The sequence below is a fragment of the Colletotrichum abscissum genome (assembly GCF_030869225.1).
Source record: "Colletotrichum abscissum strain IMI 504890 chromosome Unknown Scaffold_3.1, whole genome shotgun sequence".
In the NCBI taxonomy this organism is placed as follows: Eukaryota; Fungi; Ascomycota; class Sordariomycetes; order Glomerellales; family Glomerellaceae; genus Colletotrichum; species Colletotrichum abscissum.
Genome location: NW_026850209.1, coordinates 1,400,368 through 1,417,639, shown reverse-complemented (window position 1 = coordinate 1,417,639; position 17,272 = coordinate 1,400,368). Strand labels below are relative to the sequence as shown.

Sequence of the window (17,272 nt, the reverse complement as noted above, 5' to 3'; positions counted from 1 at the left end):
GCGAACACGCTGAACGAACACGGGGAGCTGCCCCCTAGATCCTAGCATCAATGCGGATCTCGGGCCTCCTTGATGGCTTTGACGTTGACAGCACAAGGGTATCCCACAGAAGTCTTGGCCAGAGTACATGAACGATGACACGAGCACGAGTAAAGATCAGACGGATCTGCCCAATCGCCAACAGAGAACCAACCGAGGAAGCACGAGACTTGGCCATACAGGGCCCAGAAGGCGATGGGGAGTCGGCAAGGTCCGACACAGTCGGTTTTGGGCTGAAGTTCATCGCCGCTAAGGTGCAGCTCTTCGATTACCCATTTGGTCGATGGGCCTATATTCGGTTGCAAAGCCGAAAACCAGACAGAAACCACAGCCCGTCTCCCACGGCTGAGATGATCCGCCTTGCAGGACGCGCAACACATGTCAGAGATAACCGTATTTTGCTAACAGGTCGTCCGTAGTGCGGCAAGTCCTTTTGAAACTACCGCAGCCGGCATTCTTATGCGGTGCAGTCCAAGATCACCGTCTTCTATCACCTCCACCCCACCGATGTCAAGTCAAGGGGACGACTGTCTCCGCTACCTTCTTCCCGGATACGGGGGTCCGCTCTCCTTTCAAGTATACACGGTTGGCTTTACCGCGTCCGATTCATCTTCCCGTTATACGTCACAACCGCTCGGCAGGTCCAGAGCGTCTGTCTTTCCGAGGAGAATTATGCATTCTTTTTTGTTCGCATTAGTATGAGGCATTGGAGTTGATCAGCATCCATTCAAGGGCGGCGCGTCATCGTCACAACGCACACAAGTGATGCAGAGAACCTGGACTCCGCACTACATCTGACTTGAGTCTCGGCCAGTGCTCTCTAGAACAACTAATACCGCCCCATTGCTTTTCTCGCCGCAAGATTATCAACGAAGAATTCGAAGCGGCCGACTCGAAAAGTATCTAGCCTTATCTCAGCGATTCTTGTCGCATCTCGGCAACAACGCAGCACGATAACGGTCCGATCTGTCGACTTCGACGATGATTGTCCAAAAGACATGGCCGCAATACATTGCGGTGCGTCTGCTAATCATCATGATGAGGGACCTGGGGCTTCTAGGCCTGACTTACTTCTATGTCGTATTCGCATTAGGCGGCGTCAAGGCTATTGCTCATCCAGTTTCCATCTTCATCGAAGTCATTGCCGCCATCGAAATTCTTTTTTACTTGCTCTTCTTCCTACCGTACAAACGGCACTTGCAAACTTACAAGCCACACATGCCCGCCCCAATGAGTCGATCACAACGCGCTCGATTATTCTCCAAGGCCTTGAGTCTCGTGCCAGATGGCGAGGAATTTGTTCGCATGTGGATGCTCAATGCACATATGGAGGACATACGCCGCGAAAACCTAAAAGATTGGCTGCTATGGGCTTTGTTTGAACAGGACAATACAGCTGGACGCCCTACTAAGGAAGTTGAAGCCGAACTCGAAGGGTACGTCGACGACACTGAAGAAAAGTTTGGAATCAAATTACGCCCGGGAAGAGGAGATGCTGAAGCCCTGAAACTCGCCTTCGACCCTGTGATAATTCAACATCGGAGCTTGCTTTATTACCTGGTAAGTCGATTGCGATGATTGTTTCCCGAAAAGTAGGAGCGATGCATGCGCCGTTGGCACAATTTACTCTTGTTACCCTTCGACTAGTCGATGTACCTTCACTAATCAAATTGTTTCCCAGGTCATTGGACTTTTCGACAACTTGATGGCTTTATATCTTCTTACTCAAGGCTATTGCTACTACAAGCAGTCATTCTCAACCTTCTTCAAGGTTTTCCCAGTTCGGTTCATCAACCTCTTCCCTTTCAAACAGTCCGCGGCGAGCAAAATGTCCTACTGGTATCGACCTCACAAGTCAGCAACGCAACGTCCTGTCGTATTTATCCATGGCCTGGGTGTCGGCTTGATCCCATACATGTTTTGGCTCAACACAATTCCTAAGGACGTCGGAATTCTAGCAGTCGAGATGCTGCCAATTTCTTCTCGTGTCACCACGTGGCCATTGCCATCAACACCCGAACTCTGCGAGATGATTGCAAAGTGTGTGGCACAGCAGCGAGCTTCGCAACCCGCGCCTGGAGTCGGAGAAAGAGGAGCATGGGATGACTTTGTTCTTGTCGGTAACAGCTACGGAACCTTGTTGATGGGCCAACTACTACAAAGAGCAGATTTTGCTCCGCGGGTTGCGGCATCAATCTTGATTGACCCAGTGTCGTTGCTCCTTCATCTCCCGGATGTCGCTTTCAACTTTACTCGCAGGGAGCCTAAGCCGTCGATCCGTGGGAGAACAGGACACGGCAATGAATGGGAGATATGGTGGGCAAGTGCAACCGACGCCGGGACAGCATACACACTTGCTCGGAGGCTCTGCTGGCGGGAATCTCTTATGTGGCGCGAGATGCTCACTCCAAGCCTGCGGAATGTTGAGGCTGGCTACTATGCGTCTGGCTCGCCAGAAGAAACTGCGATATTCGGCAATGGTATTCAAGCCGGAATGCGCAGCACCGTTGTGTTGGGAGGGGAAGACTGCGTAACTAACCCAAGAGCAGTAGCAAGTTATGTCTATTCCGGAGACGTGAAGTGGACGATGGATGATTTAGAGTCGTGGAAAGACTACGAGTGGAGCGGAACAGAGGAGTTGGAGCTAATGTTCTTGGATGGAAAGGACCATGGGCAGGGCATCATGGTTCCTTATCCTTTTAAGCCTATCCAAACAGTCATCGAGACATATTGTAGGAGGGATGACGGATTTAAAGCATTCGGGGATAAGTTCATAGGTGGACCTGAAAGTATTTATGGCCTTCGAGTACAAAGAGACGAGGTTGTTGAGCTGAAGAACCTCTAAGCCGAGATTACATTTTAGATTTCTTCTCAATTTCAGGCGTTCAAAATCAAAATCAATTTCTCTTTCTTACTTGAGGCTTTCAATCCATTTTTCATCGAATATGAATACCGAATGTCATTAGGGTAGCAATTAGAAAGCTTTGTCAGTGTCAGGCTTAGTGCAAACCATGGTCCCAAACGACAGAAATCGTTAAAATAATCTAGTGACGTAATCTTTGCTCAGGGATTCGCTTCTTGTAGACATGTGGACAGAGCACTTTCAATCCTGGTGTGTTTGATTCAACGCAGTTTGTTGCAAAGTATAATCCAATTGCCGCCGTAACATGTTCTCATTGACCAGAACATTACAGCCCACGATCATGTAGCTTGTGCCAAGTGTCGTTCAAATCTCGTATGACTTTACGCGTCGTTAACATTCGTACGTTTTGACACAAGGAGCCTAAAAACTCTAGGAAGCTGGAATCTCAACTTCGATAACACTGAAGTAGTCTGGTGGCTTCTTCCAAAACTTGATGACTCTGAGACCGGCCGAGTCAAGCAAAGCCATCCACTGCTTTTCAGTGCGTTCTTTCCCAGATAGATACACCATCATGGCTATATCAAATGCTGTAGTATTCATCTGGCTCTTTTCGTCGTCTAAGACCTGATCATGAATGAGCAATCTGCTGTAGCCAGGTTTCATGGCGCCTTTCTGCATCTCTAGTATCTTCAGGGCCGAATGGTCGGGCCAATCATGGATTATATGGTGCATGTAATATGCACGAGCGTCTGTATCACAAGTCAGCACCAAATCCGTACAAAGCGGTTTGTATAGCTAACGTTTCACTGGTTGTGGCTCGAAAAAGCTGTATTCCACCTGCTTTACCGTGTTGGGAAGGAGCGCTTTATCCTTCGCGTCACTAATGACTGATTGGAGATCCTCGAGGTATAACCTCGAGCCTTCGTTGGGGTAAGCTTTGTAAAAACGTAAGAGATCATGCCCAATCCCGCCGCCAATATCAACAAGAAGTGGAAGGCTTGAATCTGATCCATCAACCAAGTTACGGTGAGGGTACATATCCATCCACGGTGGCTCTTTGTTGGTGGACGCCTTTTGTACGATATTGAACATCTCACCTATTTTCGGATTCCCGCTCAGAAAGGACCACAGGTCTCCGGTGTGCCCAGTAGATTTCCGTAAGATTGTGTCAGCAGGATCAGAGGGATCCTTGTACCCTTTTTCTGCCAGATGGTCGGGCAAAGTACCATATGCACGGTGGCCAGTCACGTAACTGTGGGGCTTATAAGTATGCAAAATCACTTCGGTTTGATCGTGCCACTCACTAGAAGTTTGTGAGAGTGTGGAAGTCTGGCTTTGATAGTTCCATGCAGAACTGGTTCGGTTTGAACTTTTCTACTGGAACTTGTTCCATAAGACCATTCGCAGCTAAGCTACGGAGAAACCTATCTACAGCTAATCTGTCAGCAGTGTCCGAAAATGATTCCAAGTACCCAAGTCTATCACCGATGAGACTTACGAAGAAGCTGAGGATCACAGCTCCCCACAAGGCCTGCGAGCTGAGCACTCGTCATCGGGACAAATCCTTGTTCTTTCCACTTCATCATCAACTTCAAGTCTTTGATGATTTTTATCCCCGCGGTAACAGCAGGCTAAAACTGAGTCAGCACTTCATGATATATCGAAATCTCGTCTGCGTGTTTCTTGGGCCTCACCTGATTTAAATGAATTCTGACATATGTGTCCCAGGGGGTCTCCAGCTTAGACAGAACTTCATACGTTGCTAGAAGTGCCTTCATGCGATCCTCCTCTGTCTGAAAAGAAGATGCTGTGATACCCCCAACCGCTCGCAGGTAGTCTTGGCCGTAGTTAGATCCGACATTCATGCCATTGATTCCATCCTCTCTCGAAGCCATGATGTCTGATTTAATATTTCGTATGAGCGTGAAATAAGTGAAGTTGATACTTAGTGAGTTGAGTCGAATCTTGCCAATGCTAGGGTACTTATTTGGTCGGTGAAAAGGATATCATATGTATATATATACGGTAAACCATAAAACAATGATCAGCACCCAACTAGCCACGGCCTAAACTTCCTGAACCAGCCCACAACAACAAGAACCGGCGACGGATATTTTCACACGACCGCGCTACCCCAAGCGGAAGAGATAAGCCTTCGCGCGCCTTCGCTTTCGAGCCTGGGGCCGAACCTCATCCAAGAGCCTACTACCTATTTTCCGAGTCCAGTCACATTTTCACCGCTGCATCCGGAAGCCCGTCCAAGAGGCGATCTCTAGTGTACTTAACGCTTAAACGACATTGAGCAATCAGAAAGCTTCATCGCTGTGTTGATGTCAGCCGGCACGCTAAGCTTACCTTGAAATGGCAGGGACCTTGAGTTGGATGTTTCGCTTGGCAACTTTATCCAGACGTGTGGTATGACAGAGCGCAGAGCTGCCAACCAAATTACAAGATGAGATGTCGCACAGACTCTCGTCTTAAGAAACTCAAACTGTCTGATGATATGTGACCCAACATTAGCTACGTAGATGGCAAGCGCAAAGGCAGCTAGTTCGTGATCTTTCACGTGAATATGAAGACCTTTCGAACTAAAATGGTCAGCGCGATTACCAAGGGACGACCCGAGGCTAGGGCTTTTGTTATTTGTCTTATTAATAGTGCGTACAAGCAATAACAAGGTGATCGTACCTCGAATCCGCATAATATCAATTGCCGCTGCCCCTTCAGAAAAAGCACATCCGGCGGTTTCTCAATATCAGATGGAAGCCCAGGTCTTTGGTCGATTGAATGCAGAGATTATCTAGCACTCATTTAGGGCGCGAAGTGCGCTCGCCGCACGGGGGGAAAATGATGTCATTTGATTGCAGAAGGTTCCATCAGTACCCTCGCATCAGTTCACAGTTTGTGCTCGCTCTCGAATCGAAAGAATAGCCTTGAAAACGTGCCATACCCGCAGTCATATTCTTGACGTTTTCATGCGGGTTAATACGGTGCTTCTCGAATCTTCTGGGAAAACACCTTCGCACGCCCACGCCTCTGTATCTCTGGTAAGTTGAAAAAGGAATTGCATTAATGTAGGCATGAATATCACACTGCAACATCTGGTACTTTCCGCCAAGTACCTTCATTATATTTTAGTTGTTAGTACTAACATTATTATTCTTAGCAGCCGGATGCCTCACAGCACATCCTCGACAAAAATTGGACAATGGTATCAATGAACAAGACGATCAAAAACAGAGATTGACTAACGAGGACTAGTTCTAGAAATCGTGGGAAATTGGGTTTTAGTAATCGATACTTGCGATATTGTCATTGCTCTATATAACTTTATTTTCCCCAAGTTGTCCCATCTCCAAATCTAAAGCTTTCATAATGAAGGCACCAGATACATGGCTTAAGCTATAGAACATGGAAATCGAAGGTGGATCAAAACACGAGGGCATGTGTTTGTTATGGTCGTGTTGATTTTCGCTTTCCGATGATTACGAGCTAACGGCCAGTGCTGATTGTGGTGCGAAGATTCATCACATGTAATGTTCTAAAAGGTCCAAACAAGACGGAGGAAGAAGACTAGGAGGAGCATGCTAAGACGAATCGGAAAGTTCACTTACAACGGAATAATACATGTCACAGCACAGATTCGAAAAGTGTCGCTGTGGTGGAATAGCTTGAGGTTGGTTTGGGAATCTAATTATAACATTTTCTGCTGATATTCTAATTCAGAGTCCAGGTGAAGAGATACCAGGCTGCGACCCAGTCCACCGGTTACCATATGGGAAGTCTTGATAACCAAGGTTGCCGTATGTTCAATTTCATCCCTGCTAGATTCGCATACCATAAAGCTTTATTGAACTCTTGAATTTGACTACCTCGAACCTGTATCATACATGTTTATGAGAGGGATGATTTTAGATGAACTTAACTCGTCGCGAGCCATGTCACAGGCGCTGCAACCCAATGATTCAGTATCATCATTCCCCCGTTGCTCCCACTCGGCACATGGAGGTTGACTGGAGAAGTTGGGGCAATCTGGGGAAGTTTTGGCATACGGCATACCGGCATACCGGCAATCAGGACATGGCACATGCAGGGCTTTATAGACTCGCGAAACCGAGAAGATAAACAGGGATAACGCTCTATTATCTTGATCAACATCGAAGTATGGCCAGATGGAAGAAGTCTACAGTGTATTCGAGCACCGATCTACCACGTGCTGTTTGTTAACTAGCATGGCACAACCTTGGAATCGAGAGTTCTATCCTGCAGCCTGTGCCAAGGTGGAATCGCATGATGTTAACTTTTGGAACTACCCCAAAGCAGTCAACAGATTGTCCTACGCCCTGGGAATGCCAACAATTTGTTCGCAGTTTTTGTCGCTGAAATACCTAATGCAGGAGCTGCTCATCGCCACCGCCGACTGAGAGAACCATCCAATTGATATTGGCAGACAATTCTGTTGCCCTAACTATGGATTGTGGAGCTATTACTCCAAGTACCTATATGTAGGGAGCCGCAAACAATACTGCACCGTATTACTTAAGCCTGTTTCCGCTCCAGAAAAAATTCTGTCGGGGTAACTGTCTAAGCACATTTCTGACTGGCATATATGTGACTCGGGTGGTTTTCATTGTTTGGGGGGGGGGGGGGGGGTTGTGAGTATCTACATCGGGGAAGACCCCAGAGACCACTGAAGTTGGTGAAGTTTACTTCCACATGCTCGGACCTAGCCAGCCTGGATCAAGGTGACAGGCCCTTGCTAGGATAGCGTTCAATACAAGAAGTTTCAATCTTCCCTTTTCTTGGACTGAATTGTTCCCCAGGTTCAAATAAAAGTCCAAGCTGCTACCGACCTTACTCATACAAGTATTCCTTGTGTTCACCTTAGCCAACAACATCGGAGCCCCGGACTAGCTTCGATGATAACGAAATAGACAGCCGGCAGAGCAGCTGGCTCGCACATCGGACACATCATGGAGATCAACCCGACTCTCTTGGAAATATGGACTTTGTATGCTGTTGCGACTTTGATGATTGCGGCGAGGGTATTTTGCCGCACGAAGCAAGTGGGCGTGTCTGGATTTCGACCTGACGATTACATCATCTTCTTCACATGGGTATACCCTATCTTGCTGTCACTGGGATGGATCCGATTTCGACTTACATCATGGCAGTCTCTCTACACTTCTGTATGCGTGATGGCAACGCTCTTCGCGCTGATTGCCCAAGGCAAACACACCTCGCTCCTGACCCCGGAACAGCGCGCGACATTGCCAGAATCAGAATTGTATGTGCGAAGGAAACCTTTTGTTCTCAACAAAGTCTGACTAAAAGCAGCTATCAGTGGGAATACGGCTCGAAGAATTTCGTCGCAGGCATGATTATCTATGCGACAGTAGTGTGGTCATTGAAGTTCAACAGTACGTGGCATGCTGTTTTCGAGGCCTCTTTCATGCTCAAACCTGCATTCATGCCACAACATATCTAATACATGATAGTGTTGTTTTTCTATCGAAGGCTGGTTGCGGGACAGTGGGTAGACAAGTTTATATTCCCTGTCATGGGTCTAGTTGGTGCCACGGCGGTTGCGATGGGTCTGATCATTGCCCTGACATGCCTCCCTCTCTCTCTCATGTGGCAAATTCGCCCAGATCCAGGAGGTACGTAAGCTTGAGTGGGATCCGAGTAGGAAGCATTAGCTTACAAGATCTGAAAAGAGAATTGTGTGCCACAAAACAAAATTTACTTCTACAGCATCTTCGTGATGAACGTCACCACAGATCTTTGCATAATTGCCATTCCTATACCCGTAAGTATCCCTCGGTCAAACCTGCAAACGGTCAGTTAATCATCAGTTAGGTGATAAGTCTCGTTAGAGCCTCGATTTGGCGCAGGATTGGAGTATATTTTCTTTTCAGCTTGGGAGTTTTCATCATGGTTGCTGCGACAATCCGTGTGGTTCTCATTTTTCACGTAAGACATACCATTCCCTCTTGGATTCCGAGATGTTGCTAATTATGCATCAAGCCTACAGGTGGCTTTGGCCCAGGGGCAATGTGGTCAATTCGTGAGGACTTCATTGCCATTTTCGTTGGGCAGGCCCCCATGGTGGTGCCTCTTTTCAAACGGAGAGTATGGGCTCAATTCTACCACAAGTACAAGTTCACACCGAAATCAAGTCAGGGCTCGGATGGTATAGAGTTGAGTGATGGGATTTCCAGCAACCACAACGACAAGAAGAAACCGAAAGATCCATACAGTCTTACACAGCTAGGGTTTACTCATGTTACAAATGCGACCCTTGGAACACGAAATGAAGCAACCTCAGTTGCCAAGAATAGCTCAGAAAGTTCAGCGGTTGCGGTGGAGGAAGTTTACATGTTAGGTCCCATCAGAGACTTCGGGCCAGACTTAGGAGCCATAGAATTTGTCTCGAGAGAAGATCGGCACAGTCTCGAGATTACTGCTGTGTCCGATCTCCCCAGGGCCGAGACAATAAAATTGGTCAGCAAGAGAGAAGAGTTGTAATGAAAATTGGTATGCTGGAATGAGAAATAAAAATCTAGATATTTGATCTGAAAACAAGAAATTTCCCAATCAACAAGGAACGGGCTGTGTAGAAGCTCAAGCCCCCCAGAGCAACCGTTGAAAGATACAGACCCGACGCCCCTACTGAGCCCACCTTTTCCAAAAGGGAACCTCCTGCTGGAATTGCCGTGAGGGCACTGAAACTAACAAAGAATGTCATGGTACCTGAAATCACGTCAGTCAGACAATCATGAGCGAATCGGGGCGGGTATGATTTGGTGCATCAACTCACCATAGTATCTTCCGTAATCTTTAGGATCGCAAGTCTTGCCCACACACACTAGTCGCAAACCCTTGTTAGTTCCAAAACGAAATCTCGAAACTGAAGATGCTAAGAATTCGCTTACCGGGAAGGATTGACAGGAAAGAGCCAGTGCAAAATCCCCACAAACCAGCAAATGCGTAGAGGATTCCGGCCGATTGGCCCCCGAACGGGACAAATAAGGCTCCAGTAAAGATCAATGAGAGACAAGTCATGAAAAGCATGACGTCGAAGTGGCCTACATAGTCACCCGCAAGTCCAGGCAGTAGGCGGCCTAGGCATGAACATCCGTTGAGGATTGAGACCAAGGTATAACCCATCGCAGATGGAAAGCCAGCCTTGACCGCAAAAGTTGGCAACAGCACGCCCACTCCAGTGATGGAAAACTCATACAAGAAGAACCCGAGCGTGATGAAGACGAAAGGCCCCGACCGAAAAGCGTCAAAGTTGAGTGCTGCTGATTTCTTCTTCGACGACACCGCTGAGGGTAGGATCAGTTTTGGAAAAGGCAAAAGCAAAACCATGCCAATAGTCATGAGACCTAGAATCACGAAGCCCATCACCCGGTTAGACCATGACCAGCCCAAAGCCGGGAAAGCCCTGCGGAGGACTAGTGGAAAGGTGATGCCACCCAAAGAAGCTCCAGCCATCGCTGCACCCATTGCCAGGCCTCGACGGCGGATGAACAGCTTGCCTACTGCTGATATTGCGACAGTTGAGGCTACCGCGGAGGCAATGCCTCCCAGAACACCTAGGCAGAGAAAAATCTGCCAGTAAATTTTACATTCGGAGAGAAGGAAGAATTTTGCGACGGTGAGCCCAACTGCAACTGGCGCCAGAAGCCTAGGACCATAGCGATCCATCAAAGGGCCGACCTGAAAGCCACATAATAGCGAAAGAGCTGTGTCTAAGCCCGTGATCCATCCAATATCTTGTGCAGAATAGTCGCTCAACTGATTTAGTTGAAGGAAAGATTGGACAGTCCCGATCGATTGAGAGAAGCCTAAATACCAATCAGTCCGGTCCAATCCATGGGTGAAAACGGGTACGGCCATCCTATGGTGCTGAACGTACCATATGAGCACATCAAGAATAGGCCAGCTGCACCAACACAGGACCATCGCAGAAATTCTGTCTCCTCACTCGCGGCATCATTGTTGACGTTGGATAAATCATTAATATCGGTTTCTGGGTCGATTTGTATCGGTGCAATCGCCAATGTTGGGCCTGACGACTCGCGTTCCCCCATGCTTGAAGGCTGAGAAAGCTAAGGTAGTTGGGAAAGAAGTAACTCGACTGAGGTAAACTTATCGGCATGAAGTAATTGAGTACTTGTGTGTTTCGACAAGTCTATTGTCAAGTGGTGAGAATCAGAGCTTTTCATCAAAAACTTATGAAGCCGATAATAAATGTAATGTTTCTACCCGTAAGCGCACGCAAAAAATTTCATTGTGCGTCAGGCGCGCCCAACATCCTGCGAGAGGCGAAGACAAAGGCTTCGAGTAAGGGTCTAGAAGCATGCCGGTCTAAGTGACCCACTACGGAGACTTTTCCTCGCTTCTCGATTTGCCTCCTTTCATTCATTTGTGTTTTGAAAATCATCAGTGACTCTCGAACTCTAACATCATTTCACGAGATGACAGAGAAGCTGGAGCTATAAACCCCATGTGGCAGTTTTCAACGTACCTAAGAGTTGAAGTGACACGACTTATTTTCAGTAACCACATTCACCGCAATTGAGTTCAACCGCACGCGAAGGCCTGTGGTCCGGGTTCGGACCTAGACTTCACGTTGAACAAGCTTGCCATTAGTCGATGGGTCCGGCCATCGCGTTTCTAGTGTAAGGCGCACTTGACACATCCGACGTCGGGCCAATCATCGAGAGTGCTTTGGTGGATCCCGTGTCATTCCAACGCATGAAAGTGCGGATAGACTTCCGACGACTCTTCCACTCTTGAGCAAAACAAAGTCCAAGTCGAATGACTCCCCTGAGGGAACACCAATACACAATTCACGTTTGACATTGTTTCTTCATATCTTGATACGCCTTATCGATTCGATCACGCCCTATCAGCCCGATCTTTGGCAGGGGCTTTGACATCCTTGACAAGCCTTACTGCTTCCCCAGATTAAGGCCGGGAGATTATTGCTGTGGCTACGGTGGTGGAATTGAGACTCGACAGGATGGATAACTCGGATGAAGCTACTTCTTCGACTGTAAACCGATTCGTGAACCTCGCCGAAATTTCCCTGCCACAGGAGCCCAGGGCCAATCTCGCTATCGAGAACCTCGCCGTCGACGAAGCTCTATGTTTCACGCCCGTTGAACAATTTAGCGGTGAATGCTCCCCGTTCGTTTTTGACGGATCCCTTGACTACATCAGCGATAATTTCGAAAGTGGATGGACGACACCCTCGACATCTTGTGCCAACTGCACCGCATGGGGCTACCAATGCCAGCTCCCACAACAACCCGAACCTCAAGACCGCTGTATATCTTGCGTTTCTCTCGGATGCAACTGTACTTTCTTAGAAACCACGCCGAACTTCACTGGAGATGTTTTCAACAACCTCATGACCGACAGCCGGACTGTTACAACCGATGTTCAGAACCTCCCGACACCAGAGACTTCAAAGAGATCAAGCGGCTCGTTCGAGCCACTCAACGTTTCCACTACATCGACTCCTCCTCCACCCAAGATTGGCACGAGATTCTCTCGCGACTCAACTCGAATCTTGAGACAATGGCTCTCCTCCCACAGCCACCATCCTTATCCAAACGACGAACAAAAGAAAATCCTCCAGCACCAAACGGGCCTCAGTAAGATCCAAATCACTAACTGGTTGATCAACGCTCGTCGTCGCGGAAAAGTACAAGGCCGTCATCGATCTACGTCACCATACTCGGGAAACTCTGGTACTGGGACAAGACCTATAGATGTCCCCGCGAGGCCAGGAACACCAGCTCCTAGAAGCAGCCCACACTATCAGGGGTTGAACCCGCTCGAGAGATGGGTCGACTCTCCTCCAGAACACGAGCCTGCTACTGTTGGCGACATTGCACGTGCCGTAGCATCTACTCATGCAGGATCATCAGGTAAGTTTTGTACTTTATGAACGGCCCTCCATTGTGTGAGTGTCAAATGTCGGGGGGGTATCTCAAAGCTGATCCCTTGTAGTCGCAGACGACAGCTTCAATGCTAGCTTCACCGATGAGCCAGCACGGTCCCTTTATCACACCTCGTCAGCTAGTAGCGCTGGAACCTCGAGTGGCGGCTCATTTGCTTCTGCCTTCTCCCATGCTTCCAAAGACTCTGCTTCCCTTCCGCGTCCCGCTGTTCGTAGTCGAGCACGGCAACGTAGACGTCCAAAGCGAACTTCTCTTGCACATCCTCGGAACCAGTACCAGTGCACATTCTGTACAGAGACATTTAGAACGAAACACGACTGGCAGCGACACGAAAAGTCTCTCCATATGCCCCTCGAAAGATGGGTTTGCTCGCCTAAAGGGCCTCGGGCCGTCAATCCTGACACAGGCCAAACATGTTGTGTCTTCTGTGGAGAAGCCGAGCCTACTCAATCGCACATCGACAGCCACAATCCCTCATCTTGTCAGGAACGAACGTTCAACAGAAAGGATCACTTGAAACAGCACTTGCGTTTGGTACACAATGCTGGCCTTCTCGACTGGTCGGCTAAACTCTGGAAAATTACCATTCCAGAAATCGAGTCTCGTTGCGGCTTCTGCGGTGCATCTCTCGATACTTGGGGTGTCAGAGCTGACCATCTCGCGGATCATTTCAAGATGGGTTCCGACATGGCGAGTTGGAAAGGAGATTGGGGCTTCAACGATGCAGTTCTGGACATGGTTGAGAACTCTGTTCCACCTTGTAAGAGAACCCAAAACTGTTTCGCGGATGCCCGGACTAATGCGCCTTCCAGATCTCATCGAATATGAAAGATTCTCGCCGTTCCCCTATCAAGCAAGCGGCGTGCCTCCCGAGTCGCCCCGTAGCGCCTATGAGTTGCTCACGCTGGAACTCAATCATTTTCTACGACTATTTTTCGACAGAACAGGAAACTTGCCCAACAACAGAGAAATCCAATTCGAGGCTTGTCGAATCGTCTTTGCATCGGAAGTCTCATCTCCGGAAGTTGAAAAGGGTGCGAAACCCGAGTCGTGGCTGCGAGACTTGATTACCTCGTCAGAAGACCTCACTCGAGAGGCTCGATTTGGGCCGATAAGATCGCCAGCCGAAAGCATGATGTCTGTTCTTCAGATCAAAGGAAAGCGCAGTCTGTTTGATGAATGCCCCTGTGAATTGCAGCTTGATGCCTTTGTTGATAAGCACAGGCTACTTGGACCCAATGTTCTCAACAACCAAGAACTACAGAACGAGGCTTGTAAGATAGTCACACGTTTAGGCAAGAGTTGGGGAATGTCTCCGGCCGACTTGGTTGTCAACTGGCTAGTCAACCTCATCAGCTCATCAACTGGCTGGCTTACCGCGTTTCGCTTGAGAACACGTCTTCTTCAACACGAAAGCTCAAGTGCTCTACCTCCACTACGACTTTCTGAGAAAGACCAACAAGTAGGACTCGGAGATCTCATGAACGGAAGAGCTGCTGCAAATGAGCCTTTCGAGCCCCCGATTCCATTTCAACTCCAAGGTGTTCCTTTTGACAGAGGACTCTGGAGGAATCTAGCCATGCCGAATCAACGCGCTTGGCTGCAGGATACAGGAAGTGACGTTCTCCCACCATTGCTACAAGAACCTACTACCCAGGACGCTTCTCCAGCAAGCGATGTCGCCCAAGCTTCACCCGTGTCGCCTCTAGTCTCGAATACTCCCGACTGGCAGAGACCCGGAAGCACTGGACCAGATGGCCGCAGCGCACACCCGCAGTTTTCAACAGTCAAACGAAACTATGCGTTTTTCAATGACTCCAATTTCAATCGGTGGCTTGCTCTTGAGCTACGACGCTGGATCGCAGCAACCATGTCTCCCAACAACCCGAACAGTCACGTTCCGTCGGACCATGAGATTCAGCACCAAGCGCGATTCATTGTTTATGAAGAGTAAGTTCTGTCTCCTCGTCTTCTCTTGTAAGGGATTATTGAAGCCTGACTGATTTAGCGGCGACCCTTGGAATCAGACCTCGGCAGACAATCTTGAGTGGCTACACCGTTTCAAGCGCACCATCGGTATGCCGTCAGAGGAACCCCAAGACAACTTGCCAAGGGGGTCAACACGCGCCCCTCCCCTAAACCCCTCATGAATTGCAAGTTGTGTGAAGCTTCGTGAAGAGCTTCCGCTCAGAATATAACTGCTCCGAGAAACCTGAGCTCGAGGCACTTCGAAGCCACCCTCGCTCTCTTCAGTGCATTCATGACGTCGTGTGAAGTGTGTTGCGCCTGATTTTGGTAGCCGAAACCCTCATTCATAATTCGTTAATGAGTCCAGGAATTTATGGATTCGGAAAACCGAACGAGTCCAGTAATACATCGAGGACTGTGGCACTTGAGTGCCGAAACCCGTCTACCCGATCTGTCACGTAACAGGGATAGCAATCGCACCTCACGAAGTGCCCGTCACGTGCTAAATCACGTGTCTATCTCAGACATCGTATATATAGACCTTTTGCTTTTATCTATTTCTACTTTAATAATTAAGCTACTTTTACTACACTCCGTATACCTATTACTACGTGCTATAACTCGTAATAGTTATAAGCCCAGCTCCTATCCGCTATTACTATAATAGTTAAGTGCCGCATTATCTATAAGTCGTATACCTAAAAAGCGAAAGACGGCCGTTCGAGTCTCCGTATAGGTAGGTTTTTCTAATTAGTCTAGGCTAAGGCGCAGCGTAGATATTAGGGTTTTCTAACTAGTCTACTACCTGCGGGGTTAAGGCGTAGTATAAACGCCCATTATACAGATAACGGCTCTAGGCGTCTAGGGGGTATATTACGAAATATAGATATAGTTAATACTACCCATATTAAGTAGGCCCGCTTTTTATAATAATTATAAGCCTAGCTCTTAGTTAAGACCCTATACTACGATAATACACTTATTAATATAATTCCTATAATTTTTTTAAAATAACTAACTTACTCATACCCACTTTAGCCTAAGCTAAATTAACTAGCTATAATAATTAGATTAAATAGTTTAATATACTTCGTATTATAAATAAGAGCGTCGGGGTCTAAAAATACGTTAACCTAAACGCTCTAAACTCTAACGTATTCTTTAACCCCTCTATAATACTTACTTTACCCTTTAAATTTAAATAATTAGTTACGACTTATAATAAAAAAGAACTACGAGCTTACTAAGCCCGTTATAAAGCGTTCGAAAATAACTAAAAAAACTAAAAAATCTTTTATTAATAACTTCTAAATATAACTCCTAGTACGAACCTTTCGACTTTTTTAAATATAAATAACCTATAGGACTAAGCTAGGTTTTTTTTTATAAAGCTAGCTATGCTACTTACTTTACGTAAATAAATTTATTTTTATACTATACTTATAAAGAGGATCTATATGCTTAAAAGTATTTAAAAATAATAAGAGCTTAATACTAAATATAAGTAACTTATAGTTTATAAACGTAATATTATTAATACGTATATTAAAGTCCTCGCCTAGTAGTTAATAAAATTAGTTAACGCTATACTATATAAATACGTATTTTAAAAAGCTATTAAGAACGGTACTAAGTTTAGTATATAGCGAATTGTTAAATATCTAAAATAAGAATTTATACCCCTCGAATTAGTAATAAAGAATATAGTTCGAGAGGAATATTAATAAGCCCTTAATAAAACGAGGACTAGAATTAACCCCTAATACTAATATAAGGAATAGTAATCTACTTACTTCTAAACTAAAACGTATAATATTCTAAAAATTAGTAAAGAAATCGCTATACTTAACTTCTTAATTATAGTTAAGTCTAAACTTAACCCTATATAAGGCTAACGTATATATAAGACCTTTAATAAATTAATAACTTTTAGAACGTATATAAGGATATTTAAAGAGATTACGTATATATTTAGCTTAATAACTTAGGACGTATATACTAAATAACTTTTAAGTTAAAGAGGGGCTTATTCTACTTTCACTAGACGCTCTAACTTAATTAATAATATAAATAATAAAAGTAACGTTATATACCCTTATAATTATATATACTTATAGCGCCCTACGGCGTACTAAAAATTAAAATAGGTACTTATAAACTAAAACGCTAATAGGTTACTAATACGAATATTAAAAAGCTATATAAAAAAAGTCCTTATTATTATTAAATTAAGTAAATAAAAATTACTTTATAATAAGTTTAAAAAAACTAGTTAACTAAGGAATAATAAAACCCTTAAGAAACCTAGATTTTTAAAAAAATCCTCTAACTAACTTATAGTAAGCTTATTAATAAACTAGGACGAGGGCTACGTAGTTATTATACTTATAAAAAGTTAGGACTTAGAAATAAATATAATCTT

At 46.1% G+C, this 17,272-nt stretch overlaps 6 protein-coding genes across 6 annotated transcripts; 4 read left to right on the top strand and 2 right to left on the bottom strand.

Annotated features, from left to right (window-relative positions):
- Positions 1 to 1,020: 1,020 nt before the first annotated feature.
- On the top strand, positions 1,021 to 2,884 carry CABS01_01792 (uncharacterized protein; the record flags this gene model as incomplete). Its single annotated transcript, XM_060535171.1, has 2 exons — positions 1,021 to 1,599; positions 1,721 to 2,884. 2 exons carry the CDS (start codon positions 1,021 to 1,023, stop codon positions 2,882 to 2,884), a joined length of 1,743 nt encoding a protein of 580 aa, XP_060398360.1.
- A 447-nt stretch (positions 2,885 to 3,331) lies between these two features.
- On the bottom strand, positions 3,332 to 4,797 carry CABS01_01791 (uncharacterized protein; the record flags this gene model as incomplete). Its single annotated transcript, XM_060535170.1, has 5 exons — positions 3,332 to 3,651; positions 3,703 to 4,154; positions 4,207 to 4,330; positions 4,401 to 4,533; positions 4,597 to 4,797. The coding sequence occupies 5 exons, from the start codon at positions 4,795 to 4,797 to the stop codon at positions 3,332 to 3,334; spliced, it is 1,230 nt and encodes a 409-aa protein (XP_060398359.1).
- Positions 4,798 to 7,875: 3,078 nt separating this feature from the next.
- Positions 7,876 to 9,430, top strand: CABS01_01790 (uncharacterized protein; the record flags this gene model as incomplete). Its single annotated transcript, XM_060535169.1, has 6 exons — positions 7,876 to 8,189; positions 8,240 to 8,322; positions 8,401 to 8,562; positions 8,620 to 8,711; positions 8,762 to 8,875; positions 8,930 to 9,430. The coding sequence occupies 6 exons, from the start codon at positions 7,876 to 7,878 to the stop codon at positions 9,428 to 9,430; spliced, it is 1,266 nt and encodes a 421-aa protein (XP_060398358.1).
- Positions 9,431 to 9,464: 34 nt separating this feature from the next.
- CABS01_01789 (major facilitator superfamily transporter) lies at positions 9,465 to 10,414 on the bottom strand (the record flags this gene model as incomplete). The annotated part of the gene is made up of 3 exons (XM_060535168.1): positions 9,465 to 9,655; positions 9,723 to 9,770; positions 9,838 to 10,414. The coding sequence occupies 3 exons, from the start codon at positions 10,412 to 10,414 to the stop codon at positions 9,465 to 9,467; spliced, it is 816 nt and encodes a 271-aa protein (XP_060398357.1).
- Positions 10,415 to 11,936: 1,522 nt separating this feature from the next.
- CABS01_01788 (uncharacterized protein) lies at positions 11,937 to 15,032 on the top strand (the record flags this gene model as incomplete). Its single annotated transcript, XM_060535167.1, has 4 exons — positions 11,937 to 12,849; positions 12,932 to 13,642; positions 13,695 to 14,832; positions 14,891 to 15,032. The coding sequence occupies 4 exons, from the start codon at positions 11,937 to 11,939 to the stop codon at positions 15,030 to 15,032; spliced, it is 2,904 nt and encodes a 967-aa protein (XP_060398356.1).
- A 604-nt stretch (positions 15,033 to 15,636) lies between these two features.
- CABS01_01787 (uncharacterized protein) lies at positions 15,637 to 15,765 on the top strand (the record flags this gene model as incomplete). Its single annotated transcript, XM_060535166.1, has 1 exon — positions 15,637 to 15,765. A coding segment is annotated over one exon (129 nt), but the record flags the coding sequence as incomplete, so codon positions are not given.
- Positions 15,766 to 17,272: the final 1,507 nt, after the last annotated feature.